Source organism: Macrobrachium rosenbergii, chromosome 58 (assembly GCF_040412425.1).
Source record: "Macrobrachium rosenbergii isolate ZJJX-2024 chromosome 58, ASM4041242v1, whole genome shotgun sequence".
NCBI classification, from domain to species: domain Eukaryota; kingdom Metazoa; phylum Arthropoda; class Malacostraca; order Decapoda; family Palaemonidae; genus Macrobrachium; species Macrobrachium rosenbergii.
Window position 1 is genome coordinate 19,179,926 of NC_089798.1, and position 27,798 is coordinate 19,207,723.

Below are 27,798 nucleotides of genomic sequence, written 5' to 3' on the forward strand. Positions count from 1 at the left end.
TATATATATATATATATATATATATATATATATATATATATATATATATAAACCAGCTTACTTTTAGTCCTAGAAATAATTTTGGTGGCTATAATATTAGGAGCTGTAAATAATCTGGACTCACTCATTTATTATATACGGCACAAAAAAGCTTTCAAAGAAATATAGATATCTGTACACAGGAAGAGAGAAGAGAGAGAGAGAGAGAGAGAGAGAGAGAGAGAGAGAGAGAGAGAGAAGCTGTGGATTTACTACTTCACTCTCCACGACAATTGTAAGGCAAAATTTGCAATCTCGTTCATGGGGATGACACATGACGGAGGGAAACATCGAACTTTAACCCTTATGCAAGTGGCTGGGAAGCTCAATGTCCCATTTATTGGCGCAGAAGAAGAAAATGTCTGCGAGACGGTTCGAGAGGTCGACGACGCGACAGAATTGGGGTGTCTCCTCCCTTCCGCATCCTGTATTGTTTCTTTGGTAAATGATGTCTCGTGCCTCGCCACTTAGCCTCGGCCACAGGGTGGAATTTACTCCGTGTTTCTCTCGGAAAGAGGATATTTCCAACAGTTACATGGTGATCGGTAGCGTCGGGACATGGACTCAGGTCGTCATTAGGGCCCTTGAAATGGTAGATATAGCCCCGATGAGGCTTTTATTTTTAACGACGGAGCAGCTGTTTCCGGGAATCTGGAATTGGAGTGAGAGAAGAGATTTCACGGCGGAACGCCATCGTCTTCTTGGTGGTACGGGAATGGCTAGAGTGCTGATAGAGCTGCCAGCCCCAAAAACTAGTTATGTCTCACTCATCAATTATGTTAACCTTTGATTTTCAATAATCCTCTGATGCAGCTGTTCTCAGGGCTTTCATTTCATCCAGTGTTACGGAGAGAAAGATTGTTTCCTGTAATTTGCGACGTTGAAGATATTTATTAGAAATTGTATTTACGTTTGTTAAGAAATGAATGTAGCTTACGAGCAGGTTTGAGTATGGGTGTACTGTATGAGTTATTCACTCGCTCTAATAGACTTGGTGCACAACGACCGCTAAATAACTGAAAACTAATCTCATCCTTGCAATAACTGAGGCTTGGTCATTTTATTGTTCTTATCCTTTCGGCTTCTTATGACTCTTTATATGTTTATTTATTTGCTTTTTTAGATGGCATTGGTTAGTAACGGACTTGCCATCATTCATTAGCCATCCATTAGCCACCCATTCCAGAATCAATAACCGGTGGTTCTGAAATTCTGCGTTTCACCTGGTTTCAGTTTTCAGTATTTGAAACCAGTTATATCGCATCCTTTCACTAGCATGGCGAGCCTTCTTTAGACTAGTGCGACAGTTATATGTTAGATCACTTGAAATTCCAATGAACTTGATCAATTATATGGGCATTTCCTCATAATTTAGACAATGAATCTTATATATCTGTATAATTTCCTGCATGTTTATCTGGATTTGAAAAAAATAAAATGGATGTCATAGCGTTTTGAGAACGTGTTCTTATATAAGGCAAGTCCTCCAAATCTTCAGAATGTGGTGTAGATGATTCTTTGCAGTAATGTCAGTAGTATCATTTAATGACTTGCCATCCTTCTGAAAGTGTTCGTATAACTTGAACTAAGTTGCAACAGCAGATTGTTGTCTAAATTGATGTATTTTACTGATGTCAAACACGGTTGCTAAGAGTATAAGTTTTTTTTTTTTTTTTTTTACTTTTATTTAAGAATAACAAAATTACAACACTTACGTTATTTCAGCAATTAAAATGTTGAACACAAGAATTTTTTTGTAACAGTTTTCTCCAATTTTCCCCATACAAAATTCCTGTGAACCACCACAGATAATTTAATCTCCCCCTAATAAAGAAAACAAAAAGTTTCATTTTCAGTAAGCTTCTGCTTGCGGTTTATCCATATACAATACACATGATTACAGATAAGAAGCACTGCAGTGTTCCTGTCTTTTTTATATTTAGCTTTAATGTCTAACATTAATCATTTGCTCCATTTCTTACCCTCTACGGAACGTAGAACCTCAAATTTACTCCTGAACCATTGAAAAATATTGTTAACTCGTTTACAAAAATAAAATATATGAAGTGTATATTCTGTTTGGCCACAGAACTCACAATTACCATTTTTCCTAATCCCCAAAACTCTAGTCTTTCATTAGTAGGTAACTTTTCATGTAAGTACTTGAACATAACCTCTCTTTCTCTTAAGCCAAAACACAACCTCTCTTTCTCTGGAGCCAAGAACTGGATTGTTAACATTCTCCCATGTTCCACTCCACTGTAGCAACGGGTAGTTCGCTTCAACCAAGAGTTGCGACTTAATTTAACAAATATTGTCTCGTATACATCTTTGCTTTTCATGTTGCGAAGTTTCTTATGTTTGTGTATTTTTCTTACGTTTTCTGTCACACTAGAATAATACAAGGAAGATACATGTGACAGTTCACCATAACTTTTTGTTTCTATTAAATAACTTAATCTTAAACTACAGTAATATATAAATATTTAATAGGCTTCCGTAAAGTGATTCTTTAAGACTTGATAAACATCTGTAACATATAATCCCCTTCACTTTTGGGTAACAACAAAGTTCTTCTACGGATGAAAGTTAAGGAATTTATTTTCTGTGAGTAGATCTTACTTAGCGGAAGCATACCAAACTTTTGATAACAAAATTGGAATTCACAATGATTGCTTTCTGAAAGATAGCAAGACATCTGTAACTGATCTCTCTAAATTGTGTATAACTGCATTCCAATTTATTTCTGTTGTTCTCTTTACGTTCTCACAGAAATAAATACCCAGGATCTTAAGATTGTTTTCTGTGTTTAGGCCAATCTTTTTTGCTATGCCTTTTTCCAACTCCAATGATACTACTTTTACTTTTATTTAAAAGTGCACCGCTTGCTTGCTCAACATAATTTCTTTGAAAACTTCAAAAATAGATTGCTCTTCGGATACAAAAATAGATGAGTCATCAGCAAAACCTTGCAAAAATATGTTCCATCCATTTGGAAGCATTGTTGATACTGTTTTTATTGTTCTTAATACTTAAATATAGGGGTTCCTGGTAAATTACATAGAGTAACATCGGAAGGGGCCATCCTTGCCTCACAGATCTCATGACTGGGCAAGCATCACTCAACATGCCATTTATACATAAACGGCTGCAGCAATTATCATATAATATTTTTATCCATTTAATAAACACATCTGGAATGCCTAACTTTATAATTTTAAACAAAAAATCAAGATGCACAGTATCAAATGCTTTATTTCAGTCTAACTTCAGAACCGCTATTTCAAGATCCTTTTCATATGCACAATAAATAATATCCTTGATATTTATTATTACAACTCACTACTGACCTAACTTTAACACTGCAAAATTGTTCCTCAGATATCAATTTATGCATCACCGCCTTTACTCTATTGGCTAACAATTTAGCCATAGTTTTGTAGTCTACGTTTAATAATGAGATTGGCCGCCATCCACACAAAGCTTGATCGTCACATCCTTTGCTGAACAATCTTATCATACCCATATTTTCTAAAGAACAAAACTGCTGGCTTCTAAAACATGCCCAACAACCTCCGGAAAATCATCTCTAATTACATGCCAAAATTCTTCGTAAAATTCTGATGGTAATCCATCTACTCCTGGTACCTTCCTTGTCTTGAAATCTTTTATTACATTTCCTAATTCAAACCTGCTTACACTTCAAGCTAAATTTTTACAGTTTATTTCATTTAATTGGCTACAACATAAGTTCAACAATTTCTCTTGATACTGAGAGTCTCCTTCTACTTTGCTGTACAACTTCTCGTTAAAATATTTTGCATAATTTAAAATTACGTCACTGGTTCTTAATACGTAACTATTTTGCCCAGTAATATTCTGCAGCAACTGATTACTCCCAACATTCTTTTCTCCCCTTAATAAATGAGCTGAAATTTCCTCTCCTTCAAGATTGTCTGTGATTCTGGCCCTTAATTTAACTCCCTCACTAATTTCATTTTGCATCTCTTCGATTTTATTCCTTAAAGAAGTGATTGCCTCAAAATCTGTACTTCCAGCATTGGAGCTTTGGTACAATGCTTTTGATGTGTGCTGCTTCATTAAGTTTATTGAACCATACTCGTATCTCTCTGCTGAGATTTTCTTTGACATTTTAACAAAAAACAATTTACATTTTTCCTTACAATAATTCCACCACTGAATAATGTCACTAAATTTGTTTTTCTCTCCTTTTAAAACTCCCATAGCGCTTTAAAATTGTCTTTAACCTTATTTCTTGATAAAATGATGGCATTTAATTTCCATGTTCCTTTACCCGTTTTAGTTGTCAAGCTGTTAAGACTAGTAATCACCATAAAATGGTCTAAAAATACAACGGATGCAGTAGTACAGGAAATAATGTTATTAAACAAAATTTTTACATATATTCTATCTATGCGGAAGCATATTTTCCCGTAACTAAGTATATTCTGTCATCAAATCGATATTTGCGGCATCTTTCACACCAGTCGCCTTAACCAACTCTTTTAAGATTTTTGGAAACTAAAGTTTTATCCCAAGTACTTACATCTTTTTTATATGAATTACACAATTTAAGTCTCCTGCTAATATTATATTTTCGACATTGTGTCTCAAATAATACAAAAGCCTGTCAAAAAACTTCCCCTTCCTTTTCTCTTATTCTCTTACTTCTTCACAGACTCTTATCCGGTAAGCTAAGTACCCTTCTCTCATGATCCCTCTCTTGGCTCGTAACAGCAATGGGTGACAAGCGTTTGCTGATTAATATTGGCAACACCTCCCTTTAAGCAAGTAGCGTGGTTATGAACACTTCATAAGGTGAGCTAGTGTGTTTCTGTCTTTAATGTTATGTTCTCGCAACATTATTACGTCTAATTTATAAAATCTGGCAAATGAAAACAGTTTCATTTGTTTTCTCTCTTCATTCAGTCCATGAATATTTAATGTTGAAACAATCAGAGCCATGATATTTAGAAAAAAAAAAGGGCAGGCAAAGCAATACATCGGCAATTATACGACCAGTTTCCGTCTCTTAACGCTAGCCAGTTTCCTCTCTTTTTTTCCTTATTATTTTAAGTATACCCCCTTCTTTACTCTTACCACCCGCTGCTATTCCTCTTGTTCCTTACATCTATCTTCAGCGACTGCTGAATCACCCATATAGTTGATTCGTCGTCTGTTTCCGTAATTTCATCATTGACGTTTCTTCGTCGTCTTCATTTACGCTTAACAGAGAACATTCTTGTGTATCTATACCACTACAGTACTGTCCGCATCTCTATGTACTTCAGCTACCACTTCAGTCGTTTCCATGGTTTCCTCCTCTCGACTGCCACTTCACATTACATTTATTTCTTCAACTGACCCCTCTTGGTTGCACTTGCATGTATTTCTTCCTCTTCTCTTGGATCTACATCTTTGGCTAGTTGTGTTTCTTTTGATGGCACATCTGAAAGTTGACATGTGTGCTGACTATCTATCTTGCGTTTCGTTCTCTGTCCCAGGTTTCTCAACGCTACTCGTAACTGGATCTTCATCCCAGTGATGTCATGCACACTCTTTTCAGTTCCCTTACTCTCTTCTTCATGCAGTGCACTGTTCCGTTTAGCCCGAATCTTAGGAAAATCAGTGCTGCTGTATATGTGTATTCTATCATCCAGTTCATAACAACATTCAGCAGCCATGTGATTCTCTCTACCACATGTATAGCATGTTTTTTTGCTGACCACTATAATATAATAGCACGTTATGCCCTTGGATATTCAATGAGGAGGGTGTGCTCCGCTTCAATTCCATCCTTGCTGTGCGAGTGCCATTTAATAATCCCTCAGCTTTCCCGTATGAAAACATGTTCAGTCTTATTCCAAAAACTTTCCCATAATTACCCAAGAATCCTTTCCAAAATGTCATTTTCCATATCAAAAGGAGCATTTGTACGGCGACGTCCCGTGTTTTTTGAGTGCCAGAATGAGGTGGCGTACGTCGCGTGTTGGGTCGCCGGATTTGAACTATTTACCTATGCGGAGGGATTTGGTTGTTGTGCGGTTACCCGGATAAAGGATAAACTACCCCAAAGAGCATATCTGAGTTACAGTATATTGAAGTAGGTGTAATTAAATATATACAAAATTTAATATGGAGGATCAGTATGGCTGCCAAACAGAAAAAAATAATTACTTATTTTAACTCATTTTACACAGGTAAATTTACTGTCTAAACCCCTACTTAGGGATTCTAGAAATCTAATAAATTATTTAAACCACAGTATATTGCAATGATTACATATTTATGAAATCTAAGATGGAGGACCAATATGGCTACCAAACTACAAAAAATCACCATTATTCATTTCATCTCATATTACAGAAGTAAACTTGCTATCTAAACCCGTGTTTTGGGGATAAGGCAATCCAATTAGCCTATCTGACTTAAAATAAACTGAAGTGATTATGTATATAAATAAATACAAAATAATGATGGAGGAGACAAATAGCTGCCAAATTATGAAAATCCCCAATACTCATTTCAATTCACTTTACCCACGTAAATTTGGTGTCTAAATCCCTTTTTGGAATTCTGGAAATCCAACTAACTTATCTGAATAACAGTACATTTAGGTGAATATATACTGTAATCCATATATGCTCTTTGGATTCCCAAATCACCAAAACAGGTATTTAGACACTAAATTTACTTGTATAAAATAAATTAGATTGAATAATGGAGATTTTCATAGTTTGGCGGGCGTATTGGTCCGCCATCTTGGATTTTGTGAGTATATAATCACGTCAATATAATGCAGATATGCTAATTGGGCTTCCAGATCCACAAAATCAGGTTAGGCACCACCATTACTTATCTAGTTTGCGTAATGAAGAGTAACGGGCATAAGGGTTTTAGGGGCTATGATAGACGCCATCTTGGAAATCAGATCTTTAGCATGGTCAGATTGTGGTAGGCTTTTGATATATTATTAAACACTCCTGATACAACAATAAAAGTTGAGAAACCTTTTGCAGGAATTTTTTTTTGGATAAGGTGCTTTTATTTTCATAAATGCAGCCGACTGTAAGAGTATAAGTGACCAGGACCGAAGTGAACAAGTTTTATGCCATATATATATATATATATATATATATATATATATATATATATATATATATATATATATATATATATATATATAATAATTAGTGGGCATTATGCCTACCCTATATTTTCGTTTTGCATTAAGTATTTTGGTTTATAAAGTCAAATTTTTGGATGATGAAGTAATTACTGTTGAAATTACATACAGTGGTTGTTAGTATATTATCGCGTTGAAGGCTGTTGGTTTCCTTTACCTTTAGTTTAGAATGGAGGATGATGATAATATCGTTCTCTCTGAAACATGATGATGCTGCAATGCTTAAATGTATCGAAAACTATAACAGCCTGTCTAAAGTAGCTACTCGTTTTGCCCAATATACAACGAAAGCACTTGGTAGGCAGCACGCCTCCGCCAACGCCAAGAGCAGTGAACAAATTGACTCATGGAAATCAATAGATGATTTCTCCAATATGGACTTTAAGCACAAGATATTAAAAAGATACCATAAATATGCAACCACTTTGAGTTGTTTAATTAAGCCGCTGAAAAACCTCTCATCGTCTACAGTGGGTGGAATGGTTTCCAAAGAAACAAATCGTCAACTATACTGTAAGTCGATTTCTGGCTTACGCACAATTTGGAAAGGTTGCCCTTTCAAGATACCCTGGTGGTACATACATCCGCGCACAAATATCCCTACACACACGCACGCGTGGGTGGAAATATAACCTGCTTCATAAATTTAATGCCTGATCAGGTCACGATCCAATACCTCTGGTGACCTTCATAATATTTGTTGTAATGCTTATGCCTAGTGCTGTACAGTAATACAAGGCATTGTTGTATTCTTGAGATTTTGAATAAAGCAACATTATGGGAAGGATAAAGAATCACATCATAATAATGATTTATATTTTTGGGAGTGTAATTTTTACATATAATATACGTGGGTAGCTATAGTACATTAAATAGAATTGATTAATTTTACGCTTTTTCCCAGGAATACTAGGAAATTTTACTAAAACATTATTACATCCTTTGATTTCTGTGCATTTTTCTTCGACAGTATTTGTAACTCTTTGTTACCCAAGTGCCAGAACAATACCGACAACAAATTTTCAAACGTGAACAATGAATGCTGTTTGAGGGGTGCCTGTGTTGTTGTTGTAGTGGTTATTGATTCTGTGTCCTTTTCTTTCCCATAGGCCTGTGCTCCTCGTTACGTGTGGTTCTCAGAAAGTCTGAAGCGTCGGGATCCCGTGGGCACTTGCTACCTGGCACGCGAGGGACTGACCGACTTCCAGGAGTTCTCGCCATGTCGCACACGTAAGTCGCTCCCTTCTCCTGCCTTTCCTTCGCTGCTGTCACTTCGTGGAAGAGACTGTCTGCTTCTTCGTGATCTTCCTTACAATGGCCGAGTGTATGAGAGCTTCTTTTTTTCCCATCAGCGCTGTCTGAAAGATGTCCTATCAATTACTTCTTGGATATAGAAAGAAAAAAAGAAAAAAACCTTACGATGCAAGGGAGCTTATGAGTGCCACCTTTGACGGTATGATTTTTGTTTTTTTATGGATACGAGAGAATTTTGCGTAGAGTACATATTCAATGGCTACGAGAGAATTTTGCGTAGAGTACATATTCAATGGCTACGAGAGAATTTTGCGTAGAGTACATATTCAATGGCTACGAGAGAATTTTGCGTAGAGTACATATTCAATGGCTACGAGAGAATTTTGCGTAGAGTACATATTCAATGGCAAGTGCAGATCGAATGACATGATGCCTTGTATGGAGATATTTTTTGTTTATCATGTTTGGGTTTTGAACGAAAAGAAAGTTTTCTGCTGTGAACCAGTGAGAAAAACGATTCCTTTCATGAGCACAGGCTTTATTAAATGTGATAAGCGAATCGTTTTTCTTTGTCTATTTTCATAGGTTTCCCATTTTCCTAATTTTATATGTTACTCCTTTCAAGTAAGAGAATTGAACGAAATGCGCTTCATGACGAAATGATAATTACTCTTGTACAGCACTCTATGCTGAATTTTCCCATTTATTACCTATAAAATAATCATACGCACATTCCTTTGGTCTGTATTTAATGCAGAAGTTTTCCAATACAGTAGATGTCATCAAAAGTAAAATTCGCTTCCTCACGCGTACTACAGCAGTTTTTGAAACCTAGTATGTCGCCGTTACTTAGTGATTATCCATATTAAAAAAACAAAAATGCCGCAGACGGGAGCATATGCAGGTTCGATCAGGGCATGTGCTCAATTACCCTAGACTAAATAAAAATCATCCCGTCAAAGATGAGTATGTATGTATGTATGTATGTATGTATATATATATGTATGATGCATTGTACGGTCTTTTTCTTCCCCACATCGGTATAACTCGACGGTTCACAGAACCAGGCTTGATTAAGTTGATTTTACGCGTAGCTGAAATTTAATAGGTTGTGTTATGGTGAACTTGTGATTCACGCCAGGTATTGACGTTTGTGTGCGTGCACCGGCCTGTTACTTTCGCGGAACTTCTTTGTTGATGTATTCTCTTTGAAACTAAATAGGGTTCGGCATTAGCCTACAGTAAGTCTATTCCATGTTTATTCCAGGATTTTAAATGACTATTTATATATAATCCGTAAATAGCTTTAATGGATGATCGTTGTTTTTTAATGCTTTATACTTTTTGGGGGGTTCATTTCCACAGTTTCCACAAACTGACTCCATATAGTATCCTTGTCTAAATAGTTCATTGTTTTTTAACTTTATTCCTATATATATTATATATATATATATATATATATATATATATATATATATATATATATATATATATATAGATATATATATAGATATATATATATTATATATGTGTATATATATATTTATATTTATTTATATACACTCAAGCGTACATTCATATATGTATGTGGCTAGCCATTGGATTCCATGTTCAGGTCATTTGGAAAATGGCCACTCTAGTGGCCGCCAGTTACTTCGACAGACATTTTTTTATTTTCATTAATTTTGATTTTAAATCTGCTGATTGTCATGATATAAGTAAATTTTGCGCGTCTTGAAATATTTTCCGAAAAGCGAACTAGATCCCCCCCCCCCTGCTATGTTGTTTTGTGGTATTTAGTAAATCCAGAATATGTCGATATTGAATGGTCCTGTATATATGTTCATTTTTACCTTCGTATTCTTTAGTCAGTTATGACACGTTTTCTTTGTCTCATTATTTGATTTCCCATTATAATGGAATGACTTACATGTGAGACGACAGCTTTCATACGTACACTACATGCAAACAGAAAAACTGGCTTTGAAACTGCGATGAACAGCTGTTTTAAAGTGAAAGTCCGAATATGGTTAATCAACTACTGACGTACCATTTGGAGGGTTTTCCTTGAATGAAATCACATTGGACTGCCCTATTACTTCTTTAGAGTAAATGGTAATACTGTAATTCTGCTTCAAGAAAATCAAGTTAGGCACAAAAATACCATGGTTAGAATACTGTGCGATTTCAACTGGGTATGGAGGAGTTAAGACTTAGAGCAATATTTTTTTTATTTGTTTATATTATATTGTAAGAACTCTTCCGAAGACTTAATTAATCATTTTACTATGTTATAACAGACCTCTCAAAGTCTTGGCTTTCGAACTGTTGACAGGTGATACCTTTTAATGACGCAGCGCACTGCCTGTAAATGGTCTGCTGTCACAGTTTTATTTGAATTCTAAGGTATTTGTTCGTGGTTCTGTCACAGTGACTGTCAACTTTCATTGTTTTTGTTTCTTTCTCACACATGTTTACAAGGTTATGCACATTTTGGCTTTTCAAATATATTTTTAATAATAATAATAATAATAATAATAATAATAATAATAATAATAATAATAATAATAATAATAGTGAAACAAGACGACCCTGTACCGAGGCTATATAACATCAAGAATTAAAAGCCACAGTAGTGTTAATTATTTATGTACAAAGTTAAAAACGAAAAGTTTTTAACTTTGTACATAAATATTTAACACTACTGTGGCTTTCAATTCTCAATAATAATGATAATAATAATAAAAATAACAATAATAATAATAATAATAATATTATTATTATTATTATTATTATTATTATTATTATTATTATTATTATTATTATTATTATTATTATATTTGTTCACTCCAAATCTTTATTTCTAATTCGGGGAAACGAATTCTGATCTCGATTTCGTTGGAGATGGCCAGTGTTTATTGTGATGCAAATCCATTGCACCACAAAACTGATTTTAGGGAAAAATCCTCCGGAATATTTAGGTTTTCACTAGTCTCAGGACTTTGCCAAGTTTACGTAAATTTCTCCGGAATATCCTACTGAAAGCCTTGCGCTTAGCGAACATGTACTTCATGTACTATCTAAATTAACGACTCCATTTTCTAGCACTGTTTATTTGCCAATCTACTTACCATGTTTGCGCTGCCTAGTTACAGACATGCTATGGCAACATGTTTTTTTACGAGAAATGTTTCTCTTAAAGAATAAAATATATATGATGCGTGACAGCTGGTTTTTTTCTCTCTTAGAGGAGTCTTGAGATATATATATATATATATATATATATATATATATATATATATATATATATATATATACATTGGGTGGGTCTCGTTGGAGGAATGCAAGGGGTTTTCATTTAGCACTGCCAAAGGGGCCAAAGAGGACACCAAAATGTAACAAAAAATGAAGAGCTGTGTGGTAACTTACCTTATTTCCAACAATGGAATTAGAGAATGGAAGGTCGCCATGGAAATGAGTCACTGGTTACGTTACAATGAATTTATTTACACATGAAGCAATAAAAAAAATGAATCTGGAACTGAGTATCCAGCAGGCAATCAAAATTAAAAAATGGAAATTACGAGGACATGAATAGCATGTCTCTAATTAGAAAGCATAATAAGGCTTGAATTAATCTCAGTTAACTGGCTCTTGTGCACAATGGGGGGACTGCTATCCAGACTTTCTTGATTATCAAAATGGCAATACTCCGAAGATGATTTGATTCACAAGGCAGGGTCGACTGAGCGGAAGAGTAGCAGGACTACTGGAAAATGAATCCAGGATTAGCGTTCTTGTACAAAGAATTTCTCTCAGTGAAAAATTATGCACTATGGAGGTCATGGATCAGGTTAAGTTATTAGCCCTTGGTTAACACTATGGTGGGAATAATCAAATTAGCCACCACCAGTGGAAGAAAGAAATGGAAGGCGTGATTGCACGCATTGCTAGCTAGGTACGGAGTATGTCATTTTCGAGTTGAAAGCGCTCCCTTGTTGTGCTTGCTTCCAGTCTCTGGGCATCAGTCATCTGCAAAAAGTCACATAGCCAGCAAAAGGGGGCATGGAAAATAGGTCTCATGGTCAGGGACTTAGTGGTTAAGCTCCTAGTCTAACTACAGCCTGTTTTCTTCCCTTGGCACTAACAGACGAGCTGCACCTACAAATCATGTGATGGGGGCGAATGGGGGAATAGCTAAGGTGTGTCATTGTCCTACCCTAGGTCAGGTGATGTGAGGGGATTTCTCAGGCCTACTTGAGTTCAAATTCTGGGCAAACATCTTCCTTCCTGCCACTAAAACTAGCCTATAAGTTAACTGAGAAGTGCTTTTGTTCAGAAGTACATGAAAGGATGAATGGCTTTGGAAAGGCATTCACTCCCTTTCGGGCGTGAAGGTCTTGGCTAAGTAAGTTATTTGTCCCAACTAGTTAGCTAGCGTCCCTACATGAGATGTGTTTGGCACTGCAACGGCTAAATGGACCTTAACTGCTAAAAGGTGTACTCGGTTGGCTAACTTACTTACTACAGCAGAGCCTAACCTATACAATGGTATATACAGCTCCTGCTGGTTGTCTGACGACAGAAGAATTCTACTCCTAGGGAATGGGCGCATGGTAAATCTTTGACATAGCCTACTATCCTATGGCTATGGCACTAAATTAAATGACATTAACCTGACTAAAGGCAATTAATTATGGGTTACGCAATGCTTTACGAATAATACACTCAATAAATTTGAACATGAGTAACCTGAAGGGTTAATTATGGTAAGTGACCAGGGGGTGTACCAGCTCGAGTATTGAATAGTCTTTTAGGTTAGGTTATGCATAGTGTTAGTAGTACAAAATGCCTCTGGTGTTAGGCATTAGTCTACTTGGGCAGAGATCACGCAGGCTACCTTCTCTGGGTAGGTGCCAAGATCACTCTGAGGTGGAAGCGGCACTGTGCCAACGGGACACGAGTGCCAAGGAGAGCTGGTGGCTCTGATTGGTTAATTGAATCTCTTCTGCCCCTTCTTCTTCTTCTTTGGGGACCTCCAAGGTCTGGCTGCGCCATCAGTAGGAGGTGACGAGGGCACCGACTCTGGGGAAAGGCCAGGAGTGCCATCAGGAGCAGGATCTGGGGTAGCCCTAGTAGCTACGGGCTGGTTCCCTACTTCGGCTGCTGCGACAACCATCGTAAGGGTAGAGCCAGCGTCTGTGTCCTGGCCGGACAGTTCCTGGTCGACCAGAGAAGGTGTAATATCAACGTCTGCCAGAGGGCTATCCTCGGCAGATGAAAGAGATTGGGAAGAAGAAATGTCAGGGGTCAGAGCCTCACAGTTGGCAATGACTAATTTGGTGAGGTTTGGAGGATCTCCCGTAGGAGGATCCGGGTCTTGGTTTGGATCCGGCATTGGCACCAACTCAGGGCCAGGTACAGGGATTAAGGTTAGTATAGGGGTTCTGTCCGAGATAGGTGGAGCTTGGCACTGCCCAGTGCTCTCAAGTGGCACTGGTGGAGGATTGGAGTCAGGTGTGGCTGACGAGAGACCCATGGGGTGCAAAACCCTCAGTGTACATGAAGTAGTGGGAGACAGAGATTCCTGTCTTGGGTGGAGGGCAGAACCTCTTGGAATTGTTGTGGCGGTGGTATCCGCTGCAGCTAGCTTGCTAGGGCACCTTGCCCAGTTTTCAGAGTGCCCTCTTACATTGGAGGTCCCTCAGCGGTACCGGGTGATATCCCTTCGTGGTGTGGGAGGAGATTTTTGGTGGCCATCCTTTCGTGCGGACTGAGGAGTGGGCCTGGAGTGGGTTGGAGAAGGTCCTTTCCATTGCACACCTTGGTGAATGGAAGGTTGGGCTGATGGTGGCACGCACATCACAGTGGCTGTGTCCCATTCAGGTGGGTTTGGAGTGGCCTCCCTGGTGGGGGTAGATAAGCAACAGAGTGGTTTAGGGGACTGACATCCCCAGAGAATGTCTCGTCCTAAGAGGAACTCCACTCTGTGCCTGATACTACTCACCATGCCAAGGCGGTGAGGTTGAGTGCCCCAAGGGGTGGCTACCCTGGGTTTGACTGTAGGAATGGTCTTGGATTGTTCTTCTACCCAGGTCATCGTCCACCTGGTCTTTTCATCAACAATGGTACTGGCTGGCACTTGGGCCTGTTCAATCAGGCTAATGTCTGAGCCAGTGTCTACTGTGGCTGGCAGGTCCACTGGTAGGCTAGAGCCATCCAGAGGTGTCACTAAGACGGATTGAGTCCAGACCTGCTCAGGGTGAGAAATCTCTGGCGGCACAGCCAAGGATGTGGCACTAATCAGGTTGACGTGCCTGGGATGGGACATATGTTTCGGGCAGCCAGGATATCCGGCAGTAAAGTGCCCTGGAGTTCCACAGTCTCGGTTGATCTTCCTACGGGGACGATCGGTGGAGAAGATTGTGCAGACGTGGAAGGAGAGGAGTTCTGGTGGTGGTTAGTAGGCTGCCTATTGTTGCCCAACTTGTAGCAGCAATCAGCTTCAGCATGGCCGAACTTTTTGCAGTTGGTGTAAGTGGGCTTGTTTGGCAGGCTGTTCCTTGAGCGAGTTGAGCCTGGGAGGTACCCGGGTGGCACTATGTGGCGTTGAGACGTGCTGTGGGATTGGTTGAAAGTTTCCCAGGTATCGGCCAAGCGGCAGGCTTCCATAAGTGTGGTGGGCTGCTTATTGCTGAGATATACAGCAAGGGGCCCAGGCACACATTGGAAAAGATCCTCCAGCATGGTCCTATTGAATAAGTCCTTGAAGGTCGCACATGAGAGGGAGTTGAACCAGCGAGTACCTCGGAACCGTTGTCCCCATCTCTCCGGGTGATCTCGTAGGTTTTGGTAATGACCCTACGGACTTCTGTCATGTCGCCTCTTTGACTCTTCTCCAGCGAGCGGAGGGCTGCCTTTGCTTTTCCTTCCATGTGTTTGGTCAGCACTAAGGCCCTCTCAGCCTCAGTGGTGTTGTAGTTGTCGAAGAGTACCTCGATCTCTTCTAGCCATGCTTCCGGCTCTTCCTCAGTCCACTTGGGGACTAGAGAATTAAGGCTTGAGAGCGGAGCACTGGGTGCCACAGGTGTGGGGTTGGAGGCTTGTTGGAGCGCCATAGCTTCAGCGTTTTCCTTCCTGGCTCTCTCCAGCTCGAGCTCCCTTTCAATGAGAGCTTACTCACTTTCCTTGAGGGCTAATTCATGCTGCCTCTGTTCGGCTTCATAAATCCTCTGTTCTTCTTCATACTTCTGTTCTTGCAGCTGCTCTTTCACCAACTGGGTAAGTTCCTGTCCAGTGAAACCTGCATCCTTGCCCATGTTCATGAGGGCTTGGCTCTGTTCTAGAGACATGGTTATAGTTTATGAGGAGGAATAGGGGAAATGGGCTGTGATGCTGTGGAAGTGTCCCGTAATGTGGTGGCACTTCAGTGGGGTGGCACCCTTTCAATAAGGTGGCATTGTGGTTGAGTGTGCCTTGTGAAGGTCACACTGATGGAGCAATCCTGAAGGAAGTTTGATCCTTATGGGCGGATATGCTGTATGGAAGTGATCCTGAAGGTATAATATTCCTTATGGGGGGAAACGCTTAGGAAATGGGAGTGATCCTGAAGGAGCTACTGTCCTTATGGGCGGATACACTGTTGTTGGCACCCTGTATCTCAGGTACAGGTGCAGTAGCTTATGTGTGATTACTTTGATTAGGTGGCACTACAGGGCCGGTGTGCTCCAGGAAGCAACACTAAAAGGGCAGTACAACCAAACTGCACTGAAAGAAATGGCACTCTGCCTGAGGCAGAATGTAAGTAAGGAGTAAGAGGGAAAGGAGAAAGGTAAGTGCTTCAGTAGCTTAATTGGTTGGCAGTGCCTCAGATTAGTGGCACTGTGGGAAGGGAAACCCTTGGGCATGCACTCGTGGGTGGCTAGTCCTAAGAACTAGTGGTTGCTCCCTGACATGAGGAAAGGGAGGTTATGGGGTTTGCATGCAATATGCGATTTGGTGCTTGCGGCATAGACAAGTCTTGAATAGTGAATACCCACTCGTGCACGACAGTTGATAAATGTTATTAAATGGCGGTACGTACGCTCTGTGGAACGCACGAGAATTCACACCATGGTTGAAGCACTTAATGGAAAAGAAGAAGAGATGGGAGATAATTCAATGAACACTGGCGCGCATATAAATTTGCGCGCTATGTGCGAATGAGTAAAAGAGTTAACGGAATTGGATCTTAAAAGATCAACAGTTGGACTAAAATTAAAAAAAAAAAACTTATTGTACTTGGCTTTTATGATGATAGTGGGGTTTATTTTCCAATACTCATTGATTAATTTTAGTATTCCCTTTGTTATGATAAAAGAAAAAATTTTCTCTCTTTCTGAGAGCGCATATATATATATATATATATATATATATATATATATATATATATATATATATATATATATATATATATATATATATATATATATATATATAAGATATTCAAACACCAGAGTTGCTGCTCTGGAAATCATACTAGTAGGCGTTCATATGCGACAATGTAGTTGTGAAACGTCGGCATTAGCAATAAACTATCAATTGTATCGAGTGCCTTTCCCTGGGACAGTATATATATATATATATATATATATAGGTTTTATATATATATATATATATATATATATATATATATATATATATATATATATATATATATATATATATATATATATATATATATATATATATATATATACACCCACACACACACTCACGTATGTATGTACTATACAGTATATGTTGGCTTAAGAAGCGCAATGTCGAAAATACTATGGCACGATGGTTATTATGGGTCTAACTCAACTCTAGCAGAATGAATTAAAAAAATCTACAGTAGTTTAATCAATTCTGAACCAAAATGCAAAACCTACTATATTCGCTAACATTAATCTTTACATCAGAACCCGTCTGTACACCCATCTGTCTATCTGTTAATCTGTCTCTCTATAAAACTATCTATTTATTGATAGATAGATAGATGGATATGCGTGTGTGTGTGTGTGTGTGTGTATGTGTGAAAGTCTTGAATCCGAAATGAAGATGAAATAAAAAATGCAACTGCTAGTGAGTTCGATTCTCCTCACCGGTAGTTATATGTCTTCCTTTCATCTTCACTTCGGATTCCGGATTCAAGACTTTTTAGGGAAAAGCGTATCCACAAAGTGGGAAGAAATCGAGACATTAAGAAGTCAGTGTGGATATTGTAAATTAAGATATAAATCATCTCTCACACACACACACGTATGCTGTATATAGTATATATACAGTATATATATTATATATATTTTTGTATATATATATATATATATATATATATATATATATATATATATATATATATATATATATATATATATATTATAGATAGATAGCTTGACAGATTGCCAAATAGATAGATAAATGAGTTCTGATATAATGATTAATATTGGTAAATATAATTGGTTTTGTCGCAGTCGTTCAGAATTTATTAGATTATCGCAGATTTTTTCGTGTTAACAATTTGTGTCGCAAAGAAGGAAAGGTTAGAAGGTCGTAGAAGACCTGGGCATTTATGGTGTCTTAATTGGATAAGGGAAACTTATAACACCGAAGAGGTGTGGCTCTGCCAACGATACACGATACCAGGTGACTCCGAGAAGACTTTTTTTCCAAAAAGGAAATGAGCCAATTTATTGGCTATTTCTTGCAGAAACACGCACACAAACTCTCTCTCTCTCTCTCTCTCTCTCTCTCTCTCTCTCTCTCTCTCTCTCTCTCTCTCTCTCTCTCTCTCTCCCCAGTAACCCAGTGGAACACATTCTGTTCCTAAATACACCCAAATAACTATTATTATTATTGTTATTATTATTATTATTATTATTATTATTATTATTATTATTATTATTATTATTATTATTATTATTATTATTATATTCGTAATGTGGTCGCAGCCTAATCTAACGGGGTGAAACTATTGTTAATTTGCAGAAAAAGGTTTTTGTCAGACTGGGAAACCCAAATAGAGAAAAGAGAACAAGCAGGGATAAAAGAAGAGAAGTATTTAAGTTTAGAAACTGAAGTAAAAATATGTATTTTATTATATAAATAATGAAAGTAACAAACAATCAAATATGCACGAGCAATACATACATAAACTGTGGTTGAATATTATGAAAAGAATGGTGCAAAAGAATGCTGATGAAAAATAAGTTATCATTTTCTTTTATTAATTACGCACTCCGCAGGTACAAGTGAATATCAGCCTCCATTATGCTTCCGAGGGAAGTGGTCTTGGTACTGAGCAGAATGACTCTGTGTCTCCTCCATAGGATATAAATTCTTAATGTTTATGAAACGAGTAGCATGCACTAATTTTCGATGTGTGGTCACTGAAGGTGATACTGGAAGTATCTTGTTGAAATAGAGCTTTTGAAAGATGGTCACGCATGAGTTCCCACACAGTATTAATAAAAAGCAAACGTTTAGCCATTAAGATGGAAAGATATCAGAAAAATTGATATCCACATTATGTAGAGCCAGCAATGCTGCACGATATCAAAGCATATGTGTGTGAGTCCAAATGTTTTTTGTTTCTGCAGTTGTATGATTATTGTACCTTACTTACTACCAGTGAACATGACTCAAGGTCTCATAAAATATAAATGCCACAGTTTGGGGAGGCGTAAGGAGTAGTTTATTCAGAGCTGAAGTCATTATTTTCTTGGCGTAAATTCATTCGTTTTACCTACTTAATCACAGGTCCGTTCTCATCAAAGAAGCCATTTCTATTATTTGTTATCTCTGATTTACGACAAGGGGGAACTATTTCAGTCTTGAAGTAAAGACTTGCTATCCTGTTCATGTGTATGGTCGTATCTTGAAACTGTCAAAATCTGTCTTTTGTGAGGCGTTACGGCAAGTTACTTGGACAAATTGGTAACTGTTCTCGTCGCTGATTATTTCTTTTAGGAACACATACACAAACTGTGTGCGTGTGTGTGTGTGTGTGTGTTTGTATGTGTGTGTCGTCCTCTACTTTAATGTCTCTCAAGGAATGGCCTTGACGAGTTATTTCCCCAACCCATTCTTGATTTTCGGCCCCACTCCATCAAAAAGGAGGCTCTACAGTGCCACACCTCAAAAGGCAGTCTGTGGCAAATTACTCTCTAAATATGAGCAATCTTGTTCTAACTGATGAAGAAGCAGTTACTTAGTATGAATGATTTTAATATTTTCTCGAAACAATCGTGAGGCGCATTTTAAAGATCGTCTTATTTATTTATTTCGGCTACGGCTCTATCAATTTCATAACCTTGTATGACTATCTGTTACTTGGTCATAATTCGAGATAGGATCCCTGCCTATTTATTGATATATTTATTTAAATATTTTTTTTTTTTTATTTATGGACATTCTTAGAATGAGTTTCTGGAGATAAGCGGCATGATATGAGAGGACTGGAGTGCGTTTCGCCAGGGGTGTGAGTAGATTCCAGCACTCTCAACATGAGCCAACTATCCTGTTAAGCGGGTGTAAACGCCCAGGCGGAACGCGCAGTAGACGTTTCTTATAAAGCAGTGCTCATACAGCCAGCGTAACACAATGCTGAAAGATTTCCAAAAGCGGATACAAGCGTTTTCACTGCCATAGAAACAGCCGTGGAAATCGAGTTAGATGGAGCCCCCATCTCTGAATTTACCTAAGGAGTTGAGTTGTCGCTCATCACATCCGGGACTCTCGAAAAGAATCAAAATTTGTATTTTAACGGCAATGACACGCTTTTAGTCTGTGCTCTTTGCGTTTTAGAAATTTTATCCTTCAATATTTTTCAAATATTAATCCATTCAGTTCTGCTCTGATATCTTTTCCCATTTTCGTCCTCTTCTCTTCATCTAGAAAATTCATTCTCTCCTACTCTTGCTTCTCCCGATTCTCTTCTTCCACTGCTTCCCTTATTCTTGCTGCTCTTCGTCCTCTGCTTCCTTTCACTCACTTCCTCCTGTGTCTCCTCTTCTCTACCACTCCTTCATCGTCTCGTATCGCGTACCCTATCGCCCTCTCGAGTGGTTAAGTACAAAAATCGACAAGATCTTGAACACTTTTTTTCCCATTTAATTCGTTATATGAAATTGCACTTCTGCTCTTGTGTTAGCCATGACCAAAAGGAAACCAGTGACGCTGCCTGTTGCATATCAATGCCCTTCAGGAGGACTCATCAAAAAGACTTTCATGAAGAAACCTCTCTCACGCATGGTTAACCTCCAGTGAAAATTTCCACAGGCACGAAGACTAGGAAGATTTGAATGACGAGCAGAAAGGGAAAAGTACTTTTCTTTATCCGAACATCAACAAATGTCAAAATTACGGACGGCAACATGAAAATACCCAATTACGAGGTGATAACATCAGACCCGACGTGAAATATGCCGAGGTCCTTTGGCGTGAAGACCACCACCTCTCCTACCACTTCTATATTTTCTTTCTTCTCTTGTACCTCTTTCTTTTCCAACATTTCTGCTCCCTGTGTTTTTATCCTTTTCCTTCTCTGCAATGTACTTACTGTACGTGGGATGCAGTGCCTGTCGGCCAGGGGCTCTCTCTCCTCCGGCGAGCTAATAATACGTCTTTATTGCTGCAAAAACGGCAGATTTTCGCACAGCTTTATTGATCATATTTCTTAATAAAGGCAATTAGCGAGGGTTGTACTTGATAGCTAGCGGAGAGATAACTAAGGCCTTGTATGCTACCGAGCTTTTTGTGCCCGCGCATTCGACCTGGATGTTTGGGGCAACTCTTGTGTTCACCTACCTGAAAGTTTCATTTCCTTCTTAAGATTAATTTTTATTTACTTTTTTTAAATCTTTAATTTACTACCCAGCCAGCTAGTTTAAAATCTTGATTCATCAAAAATACGATTGAACATGAAATAAGAGTCTAATGTTTCTCCCCACCCCTCCGAAAAAGTAAGTCTTTTAATGTAAAGGCTAGTTGAACCGACAACCAAACTAATAAATCTAAGTCTCGAAGAGAGAGAGAGAGAGAGAGAGAGAGAGAGAGAGAGAGAGAAAAGTGGGGAGGATGAGAGGGTCTGACTGCGATGGAAGCGACAGACTTTTTCATCTTAAAGGATGAAGGGTTATGGGAATCGTGAAAAGCAGAAGCAGGAAGAGATGTTTAGTGTTTGAGTTGGGAGAGAAAGAAACTGTCACTGAGTTCGGATTTTGCGTCATGTATTGAGTTTCATGGAAAAGGTAGAGAGAGAGAGAGAGAGAGAGAGAGAGAGAGAGAGAGAGAGAGAGAGAGAGAGAGAGAGAGAGAACATCAGAATAGAGCCTTTTACCAAAATGTGAAAAATGATTCTTTTTGCGTATTGCATCTGCATATTCTGTACCTGTGGTATGAAATCTATCCTACGGCACAGAGCACTTCTTCAGCAACATACTGTGAGTGGGGACAAATGGCATTAAGAAAATCTTTTGTGTTCCTGAAATACAAATTGCTGTAGTTGCTTTCGGTAGGTATTGCCATGAACGAATTTTAATGTCAGTGATCACTATGACAATTTAGAAGAAAATCCCTATGAAATAAAGATATTATAATTTGTCTCAGAGAATGCGCTCACTATGGCTCCAACAGGGAAAGAAATGAAGTGACTTAGGAGCAGAATCGTTCCGTGTCATTGCGCACATTTGCAGAAGTGCCAGGTCATGCCGGTACACAGAGCGCGTGCTCTTGCATGACCTCATCAGTAAGACCTACTTTACCAATTGCATCTTGCACTGTCTTGTATATTGCAGCATTCCGATGACTTCCGGCCATCACTCTTATCCTCAGTTAAATGCGCATCCCTTTTGCATTTGCTTGTTCAAAACAATTTCAAAGGATGAGTAATTAATATATACAGCAGAGAATTGTCTGGATGAACATAAATTCTATATATATATATGTATATATATATATATATATATATATATATATATATATATATATATATATATATATATATATATATTGTGCCGTATGTATATGTATATATGTATGTATATATATATATATATATATATATATATATATATATATATATATATATATATATATATATATATATATGTGTGTGTGTGTGTGTGTGTGTGTGTGTGTGTGTATTATATATATATTTCTGGGTATTTGCAAAAAAAGGCACTGGACTGATTAGAGATCATTGGCATAAGTAATTGGAAGTAAATAGTTTGGATGGTGTTAGGATGAGAGAAGAGTCACAGAATAGAAGAAGCGGTAAAGGTAGGATATAGGAAAAAGATTTGGAGGAAGTTTGGAGTTTCTGTGTAAACCAAGGTTGGAATTTATAGGGGGACTGTTAAAAGAACTTTCCTCTTTGGTAGTGAAATGTTGGTGTTGGAAACATTAGAAATGAAATGTCAGTGATATACGGTAAGAATAATTTGGAGGGTTAGAAACATGGAGGTATATACATGGAAAGAATGGTACAAGGTTTAGTGCTGGTGAGAGGATGGATTAGAGAATATATTAAATGCTTCGGTCATGGTGAAAAGCGTTTAAAATCCAAAAGTATTTCGAGGAAGGAAAGAAAATCTAGATAGGGATGGATCAGATTGAAAGATGTAGGTGTTGGAAAGGCGGCGCTCAACATCCACGAAGCGAGAGTTCAATTAAGATAGAGGTGCGTGTCCCAGTGTGTGCAGGGGGCTTCAGTGCACTGTTAATGAGACTTCTGTCTTTGGTCATGTCATAGAGTGACTATTATTGTAGGTTCATTCACGGTCCAAGAGTTCAAGTGTGAATATGGTAGTGACAGTTGTTTTTCTTTATATACTGTATATATATATACATACGCACGCACATATATACACATACATACATACATACATATATATATATATATATATATATATATATATATATATATATATATATATATATATATATATATATATATATATATATATATATATATATATATATATATATATATATATATATATATATATATATATATATATATATATATATATATATATATATATATATATATATATATATATATATATATATATATATATATATATATATATATATATATATATATATATATATATATATATATATATATATATATATATATATATATATATATATATATTGTTATGTTCTGAGTCTGGTTGGAAGAATTAAATTGGATTTTGAACGAAATTTTGCCTCGGGGTCAACGCCTAGGTCTCGGAACTTAAGCAATAAATATAATTAATAGCATGACTTACCTTGAAATTACATCTATTCAAAGAAAATGGGAAAGCCGCTTTTCAAACCAGTCGGTTAGATTAAATTAATAAATTTACAGATTTGCAACTAGAAATTAATATGGACAGGCTGGCAGTTCAGTAATCAAGGCACTTGCAATATGCCATAAAAAAGTATAACCAAAGTTAGCAAATAAGTAAATCTGAGGTGACTAGAGCCCTACAAAGAGTTTGACATGAATCTTAATAAATACTTAAGACTGGCTGATAAAATTATTTTGGGTTCGCACAACATTCACGCTTGAGGGGCCCTAACACGTAGCCCTTGTGGACTGTCGATTACAGAAGTCAGTTGCTCACGGCAAGATGGAATTGAGTCTTCTACAGCAATTGTTTCAGAAAGGCAGAGGCAAAGCATGAAGAGCCAGATAACAGGATTCTGGAAAAGAATTACAGGCCAGCATTCATTTACATGAAGACTTTCTCTCACATGAAATTAATTATTCAAGATGGAGTGAATTATTAATTAAATTTAATTGGCACATGGTAAGACTATGATGGGAATGCTCTAATTATTATCATAGAACAAACTTAATTCAGGCTTGGAACAAGTCATGAGGGAAAGTGTGAGTGCTAGGATGTGGGAAATAAAGGGACTTTGTTTCGGAGAATGAACATTTGGAAATACTAAAAAATTGAGACAAATTCAGGAATAGGAAAAGAACACTGGCATTACTTGCAACTTCAGGACGTACCTTATTACATCTGTGCATGGAGCTCACTTGCAAAACATGGATTCAGGCCGCTCTCTTAGAATTTCCGACATGTGGCAGTTGGGGGGGGGGACAGAAAGCACCAGACCTAGTGCAGTTAAAAGTGAAGCGACCTTGCACTTCGGTGTCAGGGACTGGAGTGAGAGTGAATCAGGTCATGACGTCGCCCCCTTGATTCTCGCGGCGAGCACAGGACAGTGGTGCATCTGAAAGAAGCAAATAACAGCAAAAAGGTCAAAGGGAAATAAGTTTTATAGTTAAGACTAACTAAGGGTCAGCCTAGCAGCCCATTTACTATCATGACCTGTCCTTGTGCCCTAACAGCTTTCTGTCCCCAGTATTTTACGATAATGGGGTAGGATGCCTACATTCTGTCCTCCCTAGTGGGGGTCTCCCCCAGCTGCCATAAAATTTGACTTCCTAGCTAATGGGCTGGAGAGATGAATATCTAAATATGTAATATATATATATATATATATATATATATATATATATATATATATATATATATATATTACTACAAATATGTCTTAGATACTTAATGGATTCTGGGATGCAATGGATGATCGCAGGGGGTTCTTTACATTATCAAGAATTCTACTGTATTTTACTAAGAAATCTGACTAAAAGACTGATTAAGGTAACTCCATAGATGAATAAATCAAGGAAAACAATGCTGGCTTAGGGCCTTCTTCATGTGAGGGAAGATTGCGTAAACCCAAGGGTTCTCTTAATTAATTATATTACATAATAAACACAGATCAGAAGAATGAAGAATACTGGGCAGGTAATAAAAGGTCCTGCTAAATGAATGAATTCTACATAGGAGAAATATTCTACACTGATGATGTCTTCATACCAGGAACATTGCAGAGGGATAGATTAAGGGGATGGTATAAGGCCACTGCATATGGGATAGAGCCGAGATTTGGTTCCACAGCCAAGGCTGATCTGCAATGAGATGCAAGACAGTTACTTGCAAAATGATAATAATCTCAAAGGGAACTGAGGGAGCGCACAAATGGTGCCAAATAACTCAGTTCAACACTAATGCAGAATTATGTTACCACTTAATACTTCCACACAAATTACTGAAGGTGATTGCACAATGGCAATAGAAAATAAATCAGACAGAAATAACAGGATCGTGACTGACTAAGAAACCGTTTTCTGGTACATTACCTCCGTCTGGATGATAATGTCCTTGCTCAATAAGGCGTTGGCGCTTGAGCAAGGAAAATGAAGGGATGTCAAAGGTGTACTCGTCCGAACCTTGGGGTCAAACACGTGGAGGGTACAAGCAATAGGCAAAAGCAAGGACATCTGTCCTTAGCGGAGTTCCGAGTGCTTCTCTCTTTGGACTGGTGGCTCAGGGTCCATATATAACATCAGGAGAATATGCTGTGGCAACCTTGTAGATGGCATGGAAGTCAATCTCCACCTTGTTTTCTAGTGTTATGTACTTGGGTCATTCCTGGTTTTCATGGCAGCCAGACTTTCACTTTTTTGGCTCCTCCTCTTCTGGTCGACCGAGGAATTTGCCTCTTCGAAGGCCACACTTAGAAATCGGGATCTTAGGCAGTCATTTTGAACTGAGAGAGGGGATTAAAGGCTTAACCATACAGGGAATGGAGGAGAGAATTGATGAAGGGGCAAATGAAACCCACAGTTCTCTTATTGAAAATTATGTAAAATGAATCTCATTCCTTTATCTGTTATGTTATTATGACAACAAGCCGTGAGGTTGCTTGGAAAGAAGTTTCTTTCGTTGCAATATATATACAGTATATATATATATATATATATATATATATATATATATATATATATATATATATATATATATATATATATATATACATACATATGTAATTGCGATAATCACAATGCCCTCTTAACTTTTCGAATTCTCCACTTTCTTGGATACTAAGGTTCGAATTCTTCGCTTTCTTGTAAAGTCGGACGTCTTCTTCCGGACGCCAGAATTTCTGACTATTCTTCCATTTGGGTATGAGGCTTTATAGTGACAAGCGTACACAAGTTATTTATGAAATTTATATATGAAGTTCACGATATTACCCGAGTATTTTACACGCAAAGTACATTAGAAGTAATGACATATTAAGAGCGTTATTTGTAACAGCAGTATGAACACTTCCTATCGAAGAGCGAAAAGCTGAAGACCCGTGAGAGGTGAACGATATATACAACAGCATTTTGTGTTCCTGGTGCAGGACGGAATCGATGCCGTAACTTACTTATCACGTGTATTAATGAACTGTGATCAAAGGTTGCCGCCGTCATTCAGCCTAATTACGGCCAGAGTTTATTCAGTGTGGTTGTCAGGAACCGCACAGGTGTTCGTTGAGCGGTATGCATAAAGCCTCGAGAAATAAATGGTCTGGTCCTCATGCTCCGTCGTGCTGTGCATCAGGTGGCAGTAACAGCCAAAGCTTACAACAGGAGAGTGACTGGTCGGTGATGAAGTGAATTTTGCCAGGGCCTACCACTAGGTCCTTAATGAAGTGGTCGAGCCAAATTTGACTCAAGATATGGACTCTCAAACGGAGGATTGACTTTTCCGATCACGCTGACGCGGTTGTGACACATTTGGCTCATAGAACTGAATGAAAAATGCTGATAAGGTCAGTTTGATTTTGCCGTTCGTCTTACGTGTCGAGCAGGCATCTCGGCACAGAACTACTGTTTTGTAAAAATTGGGCGATGAACATAGCAGATCATTTCATCGCTTTTCCTTTGTCCTTTCCCTGTTGTGGCCAGAAACTTGATTTGAGAATTTCTTTGGGTTGGTTTTTTTGTGTGAATCTTTTACTTCTGCCAATGAACTGCGAAGGCGGCCTTGTATTCATCTTGTGTTTGTCTTCTTTTGTGTCCGTAAGATATCATCAAAAAATGATAGAAAGCCATTTTCTACAGGCAACGCTACGTAGAAAATAGTGTCACATTTCTGTAAGAGAAAGCAGTGTTGTGGTCAGTGACCCTGACTGCCTTCCATACCAAGAGAGGGTTGCAAACACATTGACTAATATTATAATGAAAATCTGTTGGAGCGCGCACAAACACACAAATACACACACACACACACACACACATATATATATATATATATATATATATATATATATATATATATATATATATATATATATATATATATCTATATATATATCTGTGTGTAAAAGCTACATGTTTATAGGTATATCAAAGTTATCGATGTGTGAAATGA

At 37.8% G+C, this 27,798-nt stretch overlaps 1 protein-coding gene across 4 annotated transcripts in view; it reads left to right on the forward strand.

Moving 5' to 3' along the window:
* LOC136837170 (integrin alpha-PS2-like) overlaps positions 1–27,798 on the forward strand; it is a 753,892-nt gene that overhangs the window by 386,598 nt on the left and 339,496 nt on the right. For all 4 annotated transcript variants that reach the window (XM_067101841.1, XM_067101840.1, XM_067101839.1 and 1 more), the window contains exon 4: positions 8,356–8,476. In XM_067101841.1, the coding sequence (XP_066957942.1) occupies positions 8,356–8,476 (121 nt within the window). The remainder of the gene's footprint in view (positions 1–8,355; positions 8,477–27,798) is intronic.